Source organism: Panthera tigris, chromosome D1, assembly GCF_018350195.1.
Source record: "Panthera tigris isolate Pti1 chromosome D1, P.tigris_Pti1_mat1.1, whole genome shotgun sequence".
Lineage (NCBI taxonomy): Eukaryota > Metazoa > Chordata > Mammalia > Carnivora > Felidae > Panthera > Panthera tigris.
Window position 1 is genome coordinate 86,429,380 of NC_056669.1, and position 15,379 is coordinate 86,444,758.

Here is a 15,379-nt window from a genome sequence, read left to right on the forward strand (position 1 = left end):
TTGAGCATCTCTTATGTGCTGGGTATGGTGCTAGACTTTAGAAATAGTAAGAGCTGGGGCGCCTGGGTGGCGCAGTCGGTTGAGCGTCCGACTTCGGCCAGGTCACGATCTCACGCTCCGTGAGTTCGAGCCCCGCGTCGGGCTCTGTGCTGACTGCTCAGAGCCTGGAGCCTGTTTCCGATTCTGTGTCTCCCTCTCTCTCTGTCCCTCCCCCGTTCATGCTCTGTCTCTCTCTGTCCCAAAAATAAAATAAACGTTGAAAAAAAAAAAAAATTAGAAATAGTAAGAGCTTCTAATTTGGCCAAGTTAAGGGAGGAGTTTCCTAGGAGGTGAGACCTCTGGGGAAGATAGCTTGCAGCAAACTCAACCTAAACATGAATTCCTACTGGAAAGAGAATGGAGCGGGGAGCCTGGCAAAGTGGGAGTACATACACTGTTAAAAGGAGGCAGTTGATTGTGGCCATGAAGAAATGTGGGTCCATGTTGTCAGATCCTTAGATTTTTTTCAGGAGAGGCTGGAAATGGAGGTTTTTAAAAACACTTTGTGAGCACAAACATGTTCATGGGTTACTCCAGTCGGTGGCCGCCAGGTGGCAGTTTCCAGCAGTCTCTCATCTGCAGCGGGTGGTTTTGGGGAACCTCTAGGAGTACTCAGAGGAGAGGCAGAGTGTCCCCCAAGAAGTGGGCTGTCCCATGTGTTTGGGAGGTAGACAGGATGGCAGGGAAGGGACCCTGAATTGTTCCTCAGACTGTGTGTCCTTTCCACACATAATAAACTCCCACACAGAAGGTAATTGTGTCATACAGTTCAGTCAGTCCCAGAGGGCGTCAGGGGACTCAGGACATTTGACCCTGTTCCCCCTTGTGTGTAGGGCCTCAGCCAAACCTGTACCTTGGGTTCTCAACCACCTTCTGCAAGTAGGTCACTCAGCAGTTTCCCGCCTCTGGAGAGATAGCTATGGTGTGTGACCTGCAGGATTGAAGGCATCCTTAGCATCGAGTCAGGTCTGCCCACTGGGTACATTCAGAGTGTGAACGTGCAGTTCTGCCACCAAAACTAGAATAGAAAACATGCCCTGAAACGAAGAGCCTGGGGAGAAAGGAGAGGAGAAAGAGAGTTCTTGTTCTTTCTTCCTGGGAAAGTGAATTAACGTGTGTGAGAGAGTGGAGACCCAAGTGGTCAGCTCTCTGCCCTTGACCTTGGGTCCTGGCTGTCCTTCATCTGTGGTTGCTGGGAGGGCCGACCCAATGCCAAAGAACAGGTCCCCAGGCAGTGGGGGAGCTGTGTTGGCTTGGGGGCAGGGTGTGTGTGGGGGGAAGGGAGAGGGGACAGAGGCGGCTTAAAAATCTGCAGTCTTTTCAATCCATTATTTAGATTTTTATGTTTTCTTAATCTACACTCTCAAGATTTTTCGAACTTGCTGCCCTTTCTGAAAGGAGAAGCCTCTCTCAGATCAGCTCCCCTCTTTCCTCTAAAACAGTGCTTGCTTTACAAGTGCCTTGTTCTAAATCCTTTTCTTCCTTTTCTCTCAGGGCAATTTTTTCCGTGTTGGACCTAATGAAAGTGGACATGGCGAACTTTGCTGTCACTAGCATTAGGCCACATCTCATGCAGCAGTCAGTTGAATACGAAAGGAAGAAGTTTCAGCAGCTTTTGGAGAAGCAGCCAAGTACGTCTAATGCTTTGTGTGCCCTTTCATTGTGTGTTTTTCCCATTCCAGTTCTGTAGCTTTTTGTACAATGATACTGTTTTCAAGACAAAACTAAAATTTAGTATGCGACCATTCTAATTTGAAGGCTTAAAAGCACAGGACTTTGGACCTGAAAAAACTTTATTGACAAGCAAGAGAAGTAAAAGTAGGATATAAGAATAGAAATTTAAAAGCATGAAGTCCTAAATTAAATGTTTCTTTTTAAATCTTTCTTTTTAAAATGTTTATTCATTTTTGAGAGACAGAGCGTGAACAGGGGGAGGGACAGAGAGAGAGAGAGGGAGACACAGAATCCAAAGCAGGCTCCAGGCTCTAATATGTCAGCATAGAACCCAGCGCGGGGCTTGAACTCAGGAACTATGAGATCATGACCTGAGCCGAAGTCGGATGCTTAACCGACTGAGCCACCCAGGCTCCCCAAAATGGGTTTTTAATGAAAACACCAGTTTGAGGTAAATTGTATGCTTGGCCGTGATTTTTAAAACATGACACACTTCTTGTGATTCTTTAATTCACTTTCTCCTCTAAGGTACATGAAGAAACTTTACTTTGCCTCTGTTCTATATGCAGAAAATCTTTCTGGTTTTATACCCATAAAAAGTCTCATTTTTATAAGCCTCTCAGATGACTACAGGAATACAGAGCACTAGAGAACCCAAAACTGTGTTGCCTTTCAAGGGTACTCTTTTTGGTCTCTGCACTGGCATCTGATGTTACGATTAAATTGCAATCTTTCGATCCTATTTATTCATGTATTAAGTTTATTTTGAGAGAGAGCAGGGGGAGGGGCAGAGAGAGAGGAGGAGAGAGAATCCCAAACAGGCTCTCCACTGTTAGCACAGAACTTGAAGTGGGGCTCAATCTCAACAAGCTGTGAGATCATGACCTGAGCCGAAATCAAGAGTCAGATGCTTAACCAACTGAGCCACCCAGGCGCCCCAGAATCCAATTTATTATGAGTTCTATTTAGCCTATAACTTTGGTGGTCCCGAGATGAAAATGGTGGTCTCTGGATAGATTGTGTTTCCTGACCAAAAGAGGTAATGCAGTGTCCAGAGCAGGTGTTCATCCAGCTGCCGGCAGAGAAGGCCGAGATGGTTCAGGAGGGATCAGAGAAGAGCAGAGTAGAAGCAGTACCAGAAGAAGATTGGCTGATGGTTACTACCTACTAGGCATGTGCCGAGGGTGTGTGCGCATTATCATATATAACCCTCACCAGTAAGACTAGGAGGGAAGCACTTTTTTAACACCATTTTGCAGATGTGGAAATCAATTTTGAGAACTTTTTGACCAGAATTGGTTGACCACATGGTTCACTTTCTCAGCCAGTGTAGTACTGCCCCTCAGGAGGCATCAGGGTGCAGGCTGAAGAGCCCCAGTGTGAGAGCCCGGTGCCAGCAGCCAGGGCCCAGTGAAGGACCCACTGCTGCGATCCCTGAGCCGGTCAGTCTACTGCTTCCTCCTCACATGTACAAGCTTGTGGGCTAAGAGCCTGCCATCTGCAGAAGGCTATCGGGATGGTATGGCTGGCCACAGAGATCCGTGCCACCGCTGTTATGACAGAGCCAGAGGTGCATCCTGCAGCAGCGAAGAGTGGACCCCCGTCATACCCTGGGCCACCCCCTTAGTTCGAAGGTGGCCTCCACTGGCAGAGCTGTAGCACGTTCTAGGACCTGTCAGAGAGACTTTCTCCCATATGGTGGAGAAAAACCTCATCTTTCTCTTGTGTCCCTCAGACTCCTCGCTGCGTTACTCAGCTTAGAAAAGGAGGAAGCCTATGAGAGCAGATAAAAGACACTCCAGGTTCCCCGACAGAACTCCAGACGCTGCGTAGTACACGTCCCCTCCCACGAGGCTGGAAGCAAACCAGATTGACAGGAGACTAAGATCTAGACAAGGAAAAGGCCTCCTCTTCAGCGTGGAGGAGACTTTACACTGGGAAGCTGTCCCCAGTGTGCCTCCTCCCATCCGTCTCTGGGCGAGAAGTTTTGCATCTCCCTGAGCTGGAGTCATCAGAGCTTCCAGCCTCCGCTCCTGCAGCGGTCGGGGTGGGAGAGAAGGGAGTGGTTTGTTGAATATCTGCAGGTGGCAAGGTCTGGCTACATGCTCTGTGTTAACTGTCTTGTTTAATCCTCACAACTGCCTATGGGGTGGTATCGTACATTTCTTTGTAGTAGGAATCTGATAAACCTCAGCTAGTAACCGGCAGTGCTGTGATTTGAACCAAGTTTTATTTGATTCCAAAGTCCGTACTCTATATACACCACACCTTCGGGATGATCTTCCTTAAAGTCATTCTGAGAAGAATTCCTCCTGAGTGTCATAGTAATGTTCGTAGCCTTGTTTTTCAGATTCCCTGGACTTTGTCACCCAGTGGCTGGAAGAGGCCGCAGATGACCTTATGAATCAGAAGTATAAAAATGCCCTGCCAGCTGAGGGAGGGGCCGCTGACTCTGGAGACAGTCCCATGCCAAATCCTGTGGCTGTCCAGAATTATGCATACCTGAAGCTTCTGAAATGGGACCACCTCCAGAGACCTTTCCCTGAAGTAGGTGCTCCAGAGCAGTCTAACTGCTTCTTTCTTTCTGTGCTGCTGAACTTTAAAAAAATTATAGTTTTGTTATAATCCTCTTCCCAGAAAATTGCCCCTTTTACATCGAACAATTCAGCAGTTTTTAGTATATTTACAGCTATACGACCATTACCAATGATTTAATTTCAAAACTTTTCATCACCCCAAAAATGAACCCTGTGCCCATCAGCAGTCACTACCCTTTCCCCACTCCCCTACCCCCTGGCAACCACTAATCTACTCTCTGACTCTATGAAATTGCCTGTTCTGGACATTTTGTATATATAAATGGAATCCTACAATATTGGCCTTTTGTGTCTGGCTTCTTTAAGCAAAATGTTCGTGTATGTTGTAATGTGTATCAGTACTGTATTTCTTTAAAGTTATATTTTTTTACTGTAAAATATACACAACAAAATTTACCATCTTTTTTTTTTTTTAAAGTTAGCTCTACAGCCCACGTGGGGCTCGAACTCACAACCCCAAGATCAAGAGCCGCAGGCTCCACCGACTGGGGCAGCCAGGCGCCCCAAAATTTACCACCTTTAAGTGCACGGTTCAGTGTCATTCATACGTTCACATGGTTGTGCCGCCATCACCACCATCCTTCTCCAGAACTTTTCCATCTTCCCAAACTGAAACTCTTTAAATACTTAACGCCTTTAAACATACCTCATCCCTTCCTCCCTCGGGCCCCTGACAATCACCATTCTACTTTGCGTCTCTGGATATGAATGGAATCCGACAGTACCTTGTGCCTTTGTGTCTGGCTTATTTCACTCAGCATAATGTCTTCAAGGTTCATCCATGTTGTGCTGCTGTGTGTCAGCATTTTCTTTTTGAGGCTGGATGATCTTCCGGTATATGGCTGTACCACATTTTGTTGATTCATTCATCAGTTGATAGACATTTGGGTTGTTTCTACTTTTTGGCTATTGTGAATTGTGCTGCTCTGAACATTTGTGTACAGGTTTTGTAGGGGCATGTGTTTCAGTTCTCTTGGGTAAATACTGAAATACGGAGGATGAGAATTGCTGGATCACATGGTGACTCTGAGTTTAACACCTGGAGGAACTGCCAGACTGTTTCCTGCCACCCCCCTCCCGCCCTGTGTAGCAGTGTAAGGGGCTTCCAGTTTGATTCAAACGGTAACAGCGATGCTGCTTTTCAGTTTTATCTAAGAAATACTTCTCATTCCACATGGAGCAAGATTTTTTTCCTTTTCTGTTTTTCACAGTAAGTACGTGTAACTGCAGTAGTCCTTTAGGAAGATGACGAGCAAGGGATCTCCCCCACTTTGTCTGTAGACTGCTGGTTTGGTGTGTAGACTGCCTTCTGGTTTTTGAGGGCACTCAGGCCTTTTATCTCCAGCCTCAGAACATGCTACTTCTCTAAATCTTTCTCATCTAAGTTCCTTATTCTTCCTTTCAAGACGATGTAAGCTCAGGGTATCACCTCTTGCCTCTGAGTTCCCTGTTTTGTGCCAAAGGAGGCTATACAGAGGGTGTTGAATTGAAGGGATAGAGGGAGGCTCCTTTCCGAATAGTGGCACATTCTCTCCTGGGGGACAGTGCACAGCCCGACATTTCGTTTAAAAAACAGCTGTGAGGAAGATAGTGTTTTCATTGGACACAGATGTCTGCCCTCAGAATCGATCCTTGGAAATCTTTTGTATCCTACACCCAAATCCTGGCGCAAAGCAGGGATGCTGCTGTGTAACAGTGAAATCAAGACAGAGGCTCAGTCTGTTGAAGCATCTCTGTTTAACAATAGGGGATCTTGAATCTTCAAAAATTGTTTTTAGTTCTTGAGAAGAATTCTAGGTTAAGACCCTAAATTGTTAATGTCTTGATTTGGTGTGTCAGTCTCTTATAGCAAGATGGTTCTTAACATTTATTTGGTTAACCTGTAAAAATCCAGATCACATGCCCTATCTCAGGGTCCCTGGCTGGCCCAGTCAGTAGAGCCTCTGACTCTCAATCTCAGGGTCATGAGTTCAAGCCCCGTGTTGGGCATGGAGCCTACTCAAAAAAAAAAAAAAAAAAAAAAAAAATCAGCCTTTCCAATGCTCTTTCCCTCATCCCACACAGGGGACATTGGCCTGGCAGGACCCAGAGGTATCTAACATGGGGGATGCAGTCATGGAAATTCACTCACTGACTGCTTTCTGGGTGGCTTTAGGTTGTTATCAGTCATTCCGCCTTTTTCTACTTACTTTTATTTTCATTTCCTTTATTCACTTACTGATTCTTGAGGGCCTCCTTTGTGCTGGATACTGGGGGGAACCAAGGTGAATAATGCAGGCTCTCCCTTCAAGCAACTTCTACCCTCCTCTTCTCCAGTGCTCTGCCTAGGGTGACTGGCTGCCTGGTTTGTCCAGGACTTGGGGGCAGAAAGTGTTCACAGGACTTGGGAGTTTCAGCTTTAAAGCCAGGACATCCCCAGACGAACTGGGATGAGTTGGTCATTCTAGCTCATTGCCTCATTACTCTTTCCTGTTGAAGGATATAAGTCCTAGTTATCCGGGGTTGGCTCTGCCAATCCACTTTATATCCATGGTCATCTTCCGTCTTTGAAACAGCCCTGTGAAGCAGGAATCCCCCTTTTGTTGTTGTTGTTCTTTTTAATGTTTATTTACTTTGTGTGTGTGTGTGTGTGTGTGTGTGTGTGTGTGTGTGTGTGTGTGAGAGAGAGAGAGAGAGAGAGAGAGAGAGAATGCAAGTGAGGTAGGGGCAGAGAGAGGGGGACAGAGGATCCCAGGCAGGCTCCATGCTGTCAGCACAGAGCCCAACCCAGGGCTCAACCCCAGGAGCCGTGAGATCATGACCTGAGCTGAAATTAAGAGTTTCTCAGGGCGCCTGGGTGGCTCAGTTGGTTAAGTGTCTGACCTCAGCTCAGATCATGATCTCGTGGTTCGTGACTTTGAGCCCCAGGTCAGGCTCTGCACTGACAGCTCAGAGCCTGGAGCCTGCTTCGGATTCTGTCTCCCTCTCTCTCTGCCCCTCCCTCACTCATGCTCTGTCTCTGTCTCTGTCTCTCTCAAAAATAAACATTTAAAAAAAAAAGTTCCTCAACCCACTTGAGAGCCACCCAGGTGCCCCAGGAATTCCCATTTTGCATAGGGCTCAGAGAGTAGAAGAAGAAATTTGCTTGAGATTATGCTATTTAAATGTCATTCAGCCTCATGTTCTTAATGAGCATGCTTTACTCCAGCCTTTCTAAGGGCAAAGGGGCTCTGAGGTGGAAGGATTGTTCATACAGCCCTCCATTTAAGGCTCTGTAAGGACTAGAAAATCCTAAGGGAATCTGTGCAGGCCTGTGTGGGGGCTGTGGCCCCACTGCCCTCTGCTGGCCAGCCTGAGCCTCCAGCTCAGGGACGATTTTTTTTGTATTCACTACAGACAGTTTTGATGGACCAGGCTCGCTTCCAAGAACTCCAGCTCCAGCTAGAGCAACTGACCATCCTGGGAGCCGTGTTGCTGGTGACGTTCAGCATGGCAGCCCCAGGAATTTCCAGCCAGGCTGACTTTGCTGAGAAACTCAAGACGATTGTGAAGATTCTGCTGACAGATGCTCACCTGCCGTAAGTGGCTGCAAGCTGTGGGGCAGACCCTGCGAGCCAGGTCGGGGGCGGTGGGTGACAGAGAGCAGATGGGAGCAGGATCTCCTGGCTGGTGTGGGGCTGAATCCAGGGCCACTGCCTCAGAAGTGACAGGAAACTTTACACTCTGGTTTTTCACCGCAGCAGAATTCATTCAGGTTCCTACAAAGAACGTTAGAGTTCACTGTAGGGTTCGCAGGTCTCCATGAGAGTGGCTTTCAGATGTTTAGGACCAGGACACATGGTAAGAAATTCATTTTCTGTTTTGACCTAGTGCACTCTTTAGGCACATGTAACTGAAATAAAAACTTCACAAAGTGAAACTTATCCTAACTGTGCTTAGTACAAAGTCTTAAGACATTAAAAAAAAAAAAAAAATACTGGTTGCTACCCACCGAATTGTTTTCACAACCTGCTAACAGTTTGGGTAACACAGCCCTAGGGAAAGGTCCTATAAGAAGCAGGAGGTGTTTCCCCACAGTCATCGGGCTGTGAGTACAGATTTTTGCCCTTGGCACGTTCTTCGTGGCCATTTTGTGCTGCGTGTAAATGGATTGTTTCCTCACCCAGCACAAACCCACACCTGTGCGAGGGCAGCTGCTGTAACTGCTCCTGCGGTGAAGTCCGATCAGGTGATTTATGTGGTTCACAGCATATAGAATGATGGTTGTAAGTAAACACTATCTGACAAGGTCCAGTTCAGAAGATTCTTCAAGGGGAATATTCCCCAGACATTCTCATCCTTACATAACAGAGGAATTTTCCTGCTGAGTTTGCACCAAGCATGCGTGTGTTCGGTATGGTGAGGGGTGTGTGCACATGTTGTGAGCAGGGATTCAGTAGCATTGACTTAGGCCGGGAGGGGTTTGCTGAGCAGATGCCCTTGCACAGGGGTAGCCCTTGGCTGTCAGTGAGTTTTCCCACAGCAGATCTGCTTTGTCTACTGCTTAAAGCTACCGATGAAGGGGCCCTGTCTGGCGCCTTCTTAGCAGTCCAGCCTCGCGCTGCTGTATCTACCCTGGTACTCGGGGGCTGACACACACCTGGTTCCGGCAGTGAGTCCCAGGGCATGCACATTTGCTCCCACTATTTAATTGGCCCAGAACACGGGCAATTGCCTTCTTGTAGAAAACCTACCAGCAGGAGGGCTCCCCACAGATACTCTAGGAGAGCCCAAGGGCCCCAGGAAATGAAGGTGCTAGTTTTCTTAACTTTGGGAATTCAGTTTTATTTATTGTTTTAAAGTAGTTAATACACTCTCATGTTTCAAAAATCAAAAGGGATAGAAGGGTATCCATTGAAAAGTTTCTCTCCCACTCCTGTCTCACAACTACCTAATTTCTGGGTTCTTGTGTTTTGTTCCAGTGGTGTTCAAGATCTTCTTAAGCCAAATCCAGGCTTATTTCACCATAGATGCTAGTAAGAACTTGGGTTTTGAGTAGTTAGCCCTGGTATAGCCTGGTATAGAGCCCTCCCCTTCCCAGTGTTCTTTCTAGCCAAGAGAGGAAGAGGGGGAGAGAGAAAGTCACCTGAGTCATGTGTACACAGCCTGAAAGGTTAGTGGCAGGGGAGAGAGTCACAGATTTTCTCTTTGAACATGTCAGTCCATGCATTGGTGATTGTGACTCTTATCAGGGCTGGGGCTCTTCCTGGGCTTGAGTTGGGTAGATGTGCACTTTGTTTATGGGCCCTTCTCTGCCTTCTCCTTTCCCTTCTCTGCTCAAGTTCCTTCCATCTGAAGGATGCCCTGACTACCATTGGGGAGAAAGTCTGCCTGGAGGTGAGCGGCTGCCTTGCCCTGTGTGGGCTCACTCCGTTTACCACGGAAAAGGAGACTGTGCTCAAGGGCCAGATCCAGGCTGTGGCCAGTCCCGACGACCCCATCCGCAGGATCATCGGTATGTTTGGGCGAAGACGGGTAGCAGGGATGTCCTTTTGGAGGGCTGGCAGACAGACCCCTCTGAAGAAATCTAGAAGGATCTGATAGGTTATGAGTGCTGATGAGTGAGGGGGTGAGTGATTAATCACCACCGTGCAATTAGGGCAAGCCAGAGGTCTGGACAAGTGACCAGGCAGCTGTCATTGTTCTGAGGGCTCTGACTTTGGAGTCACAGGCTTTGTTCAAAACCCGGCTCCAGAACTATGAGGTAATAGAAAATACATGGATTGGTCTCTGCCCCCGTTCCTGGCACAGAGCCCCTGAAACTCTTGTAGTTTCCTAAGTGATAAGAGCACTAGAGTATCTTTTATTCTAATATTGGTCTTTGACCTGGATCCTGACACAGAGCTCTTAAATCCTTTGGAATTTCCTGGGTGATAGGAGTGTCTTTTGTTCTAGTGAGGCAAGTCTGGGTGGGCTCCTGGATGGGGGCTGGTCACCAGAAAGACCAAGCCATGATCAAAAGCTTAGAATTTTCAGCCCCACTCCCTCATTTTCCAAGAGAGGGGAGAGGGACTGGAAATGCCCATGTGATGAAGCCTCCATAAACACCCCAAAAGTTCAGGTTTTGGGGAGTTTCTGGGTTAGGGAACTTAGCCAAGTAATGGGAGGGTGATGTACCCCAACTCCACAGAAACTCCTGCTCCCCGAACTCTCCCAGACCTTCCCCTCTGTGTCTCTTATTCTGGTTTTCATCTGTATCCATATCCTTTATTCTATAGTAAGCTAGTAAACATAAGTGTTTCTCTGAGTTCTGTGAGCCTTTCTAGCAAATAATCAAAATCCAAGGCAGAGGAGGTTATGGGAACCTCCAGTTTGTAGCCAAATCAGACAGAATTTGTGGGTGTTCTGGGGACCTACTACTTGTGGTTGGCATCTGAAGTGGGGGGGGTGGGCAGCCTCATGGGACTGAACCCTTGACCTGTGGGATGTGACACTCCCTCCAGGTGGTGTCACAATTGAGTACAATTGTAGGACACCCAGCTGGAGTCGCAGAGAACTGCTTGGTGTGGGAACCCCTCACCCTCACCCACATCTGGTGCCAGAGTGTTGAGGATGCTGGGTGAGCGTGAAGGAGGGGGCATGGGTTTTCTTCACAAGCACCTGCTGTGGTTCTTGAGCAGGTGACTGGATGCTTGAGACTCCTCATCTCTCAAAGGGGTAATACTGACAACCCTATGCAGTTGCTGGGAGGACTGCAGGGCATGAGATCCATAAAATGCTTGTCATTGTATTGGGCAGCACATCAGAAGTACTCACTAGAGAGGAGCTGTGATTAAAAATATTACTCCATGTGGTAGCTGTTACTTTTCATCATCACAGCAGTAGCACTGTGGAAAATTCTGGTTGATCGAGGAATACAGTGTTCATCTAATTTTGGGGCACCTGACTGGCTTAGTTGGTAGAGCGTGTGACTCTTGATCTTGGGGTTGTTAAGTTTGAGCCCCATGTTGCCTGTAGAGATTACTTAAAAATGAAATCTTAAAAAAATGTTCATTGAATTTTTAAAATTCCCATTTATCTTTAATTTTGAAATAATTCTTTAGCTTCTTTATGAAACTAGATCGATGTTCAACATGTAAATGACAATTAGGCTTTAGGCAAAGGCTGAATGATCCATGATTACCAGATTTCAGGTTGGAGTAGAGGCTAAACCAATGACATGAGCCTGCTTCTAATACCATGACTTCTTTTTTATTCTTAAGTAATATTTTATGGAAAAAAGTTATAGGGATTGATGGTTTTTTAAGAATTAAATGATTTCATCCCAGTCCTGCATTGGGCATGATGTCATGTGTGGGTCACTTGGGAGAAGCCTCTTGCAGAGGTATAAGGATCATTAGGATTAATGTTACTGACCTTGGTAGAGATGCAGGAAAGTGCAGTAAATAGACCGCTGGCTAATAAGCTACTCTGTGCCCTGCCATCTTGGCTGTTTACTAACAGGCAGTTACAGACCTGGGGGTAAAAGCCAGCCCTGGAGTAGGAATGATATGAGGATCTCCAGGTCTGGGTGAGGCTTCCAGCTCTGAGAACCTTAGGAAACCAAACTAACTTTGGAAGAGGGGTAATGGGACCCATCTGGTCAGCAGTTGCTCTGTCAGTGTGTATTGGGATCCAGAGGTCATTTGCACTTGAGAGGGTGCTGCAGGGCAGGGGGTAGGCATGCAGTTTGAAAGAACCCATTTAACATAAATGCCCCTATTGCTTTTGTAATAAAATCTGCAGGAAGTGTGGCTTACATATTCTTTTGGTTGATGAGGACAGGGCAAAAGCATCATAGAGAGGAATGGGCTAAAAAAAAATCAACCTAAATTATTTCTCAGATTAGTCCAAGTTTTCAAATGCCCACAACTCCATGGCCTTCCACTGTAGGTATTATTATTATTATTATTTTTTAGAGTTTTTATTTATTGAGAAAGAGAGGGAGAGAGGGTGTGGGGAGAGGAAGAGAAAGAGGGAGAGAGAATCCCAAGCAGGCTCTGTGCTGTCAGCACAGAGCCCGACTTGGGGCTTGAGCCCACAAACCTGGAGATCATGATTTGAGCTGACATTGGATGCTTAACTGACTGAGCTGCCCAGGAGCTCTTCTTGTTTTGTTTTTGAACTTGTAATTCCTGCGTTAGTCCTCTCCCACCCCATTTTTTATGGGATCTTCAGTAATGGCTCACGGTGGTCTCAGTGTATCTTGCTCCTTGGAGAGGAGAACCTGTCAACACTCTAGTCTCCCTTTGTTCATTGACGCATTTATTCTTCCTTTCCAAATATATTTGGAGCTTTTACTGGGGGCCAGGTCTCATGCCAGGCCCTGTGCTGGGTGCTGGTGAGGGTGGGGGAGGGGATCGCGAACAAGATGAACGTGCTTCTACCCTCTTGGAACTAACTAACTAGACAGGGAGAGGAAATGTTATAAATGGGGTAAATGTTCAGAATGGCAAAGTACTGTGGGTACTTGCACTAGGGGTGGGCAGGGAAGACTTGCCTGAAAAAGGGATGTTTGTGATAAACACTGAAGCCTACTCAGAAGTTTGTAAAGTCATCCTGAACAACAACTGACTGCTTTCTTTTCTATCACAGATTCCCGAATCCTGATCTTCTTAGAAAGCTACCTTGCCTCAGGTCATCAGAAGCCATTGCCTACGGTACCTGGGGGATTGGGTCCGGTTCAGAAAGAGCTGGAGGAAGTTGCTGTTAAATTTGTCCGCCTGGTCAACTATAACAAGATGGTCTTCAGTCCCTACTATGATGCCATCCTCAGTAAGATCCTTGTCAGACCCTAACACGTACGTGCGCTACAGTAGCAGTATTAGCCTCTTGATACAGAATACCTGTTCTCAACTATAACGTTGCTTTGGAAAATGGCTATTTAGTACATGTCTGTGTAACATCACTGATTCCAAAAGGAAGAGTATTGTGTATCACTGTTGAAAAGAGCTGTTGAAAAACGCACTGAATTCAATTCTATTTTGCAGGTTTGTATTTATGAGTGCAAGTTTACAAATCAAGAAGCTTCTTGTTATCTTGAGTCTCCTAGGTAGCACTTGACTTTTACACGGTGAACTGCTGTGTGTCCACCCGCACTGTGTCCTGATTGTAGCTGCCTTGTCTCTCCCAGGAGGCTGGGGCCTCTCTCCTGCTATCCGGGTAGTTTTTCTTTCAGACCCCTAAGAGGATCTGCCAGCCACCCAAGAATGAGACACCGAGCCGTGACCGTGTTGAGACTCTCCCCCTTCTCTGGCACAGACCCCCAGTCCTCCCCCAGCTATTTTGTGTTAGAAGGGCTATATATAGTTTTCCCGCCTCCCCACCCCCCCCCACCCCTCCCATTTATTGCTTTCTCCCTCCTGGTCTAGCCAGTGCCCCAGAGCCCTTTTGTTCTAGAGGAGAATTAATTGATTTTAAAAATCTTATTCTTTTATACAGAATTATTCCTGAGCCTGGATGATAGCAGTTATGACTTACAGAATCCAGAGAAAGGAAATTCTTTGACTTTTAAGGTTTGAAAGTTAAGGAGGAACTATTTTTTTAAACAATATATATGTTGGTGTCATGTAAAAGAAGACAGATGTCTGGAGTTTTTACTGAAACGTTCACTCATACAATACGCAGATGTATTGATTGGATTTGAATTTCAGAAATGGATTTAAGTGTTTTCAGATGAAATAGCGTAGTATAAGCTCACTTATTTCTATGATAAGGAAGTCATGGAAAATCCCTGGTTTTTGAGCAGTATTTTTTGAGGAACTTCAGGGACCAGAATTCCTGACCTATCCTGTGACTGAAAGGGTAGCTGGGGTCTCACAGATGACCCGCTCTGTTCAAAAAATAAAAATGAAAGGTGTGTGTGTGTGTGTGTGTGTGTGTGTGTGTGTGTATGTGTGTGTGTGTGTGTTTTAGACAGGGACGTTATGTTAGAAGCAGAGCCATGAAGCTGGAGTGAACTCCCAAGAGCTGGAACAGCAAAAGGCAAAATGATGCCAGGAATCCCTTCAAGCTGCTGAGGGGTAGGGTGGGACGGGAGGCAGGTGGGGCAGCCACCAGAGGAACCTTCACTCTGTGAGAGCTGTCACATGTACAAGCTTCGGGAGAGGGAATGGTTATGCCAGGGGGAATGTGATTTCTCCAGATACGTGCTACAAACTGTGTTCTAATGGTGTGTTTTACTTGCAGTCAGAAATGTATGCTGTGTTATGTGGTCAGAAGTCATATTATTAAAGTTAATACTCAAGGACAAATCTCCCGTGGTTTCGTTGGAAGGGAATAAAAGTTCAGTAAGTAGAACTTTTAAAGAACAAAACCACAGTCTTTTATAGTGTCTTCAATGAGGTCCTTCCTGGAATTGTTTCCAGAGGTAAGGTTGCTTATTGGTCGTATGGTATATACCCAGGCTGAGAAGCCCAAGCACTCTTTTAAAGTTGGCTGCACGCCCAACATGAGGCTTGAACTCACAACCTCGGGGTTGGGCTTGAACTCACAACCTTGAGATCAGTAGTCCCATGCTCTATGGACTGAGCCACCAGGCACCCTCCCCTACCTCAGCACTCTTTTGCCTGCCTCAGCTTCAGAGTGTTTGGGGTTTTGTCCCTCCTGATCCAAGGATGAAGGAGAGGAGCTTTACCCTGAAATATATGGGGTGGATCAGTACTCCTATAGTTATTCTTCCCAAATCTTAAAAATTCTTTTTGCCTTCTTTTATAGGGGTTAATTGTTTACAAGATTTTTTTCTTTCCCCTAATGTGTTCCTAAATTGACAAAGTTAAGTTTGGACCATTTGAAATCTTGATGCATATATTACAGGGACCTGCACAGACTCTCATGCCCCCTGCTACCTTAGTGTCCACTGGTGGAGTTCTCTAAATGGCAAAGCCAAGAATGAAGGAGGCAAAGTTCTGAATCACAATATTCATACTGAGTTGTGTTGTCGCTCTTTGAAGATAAGCGAGCTACTTTCTTCCTGGAATCTCACAGGATTATCACTAAGGGCCAGGAAAATCCATTTAGTTCATTTAGTCACTCAGGAAATGTTTTATTGAGCATCTCCTTGTAATTCCCCC

At 46.3% G+C, this 15,379-nt stretch overlaps 1 protein-coding gene across 9 annotated transcripts in view; it reads left to right on the top strand.

Moving 5' to 3' along the window:
• TCP11L1 (t-complex 11 like 1) overlaps positions 1-14,553 on the top strand; it is a 32,316-nt gene extending 17,763 nt beyond the window's left edge. For 8 of the 9 annotated variants that reach the window (XM_042959165.1, XM_042959164.1, XM_042959170.1 and 5 more), the window contains 5 exons: positions 1,534-1,670; positions 4,064-4,260; positions 7,686-7,867; positions 9,611-9,783; positions 12,903-14,553. In XM_042959165.1, the coding sequence (XP_042815099.1) occupies positions 1,534-1,670; positions 4,064-4,260; positions 7,686-7,867; positions 9,611-9,783; positions 12,903-13,105 (892 nt within the window). In that variant the 3' untranslated portion in view covers positions 13,106-14,553. The remainder of the gene's footprint in view (positions 1-1,533; positions 1,671-4,063; positions 4,261-7,685; positions 7,868-9,610; positions 9,784-12,902) is intronic. The other variant, XM_042959168.1, reaches the window with a different exon arrangement.
• The last annotated feature ends 826 nt before the right edge of the window (positions 14,554-15,379 follow it).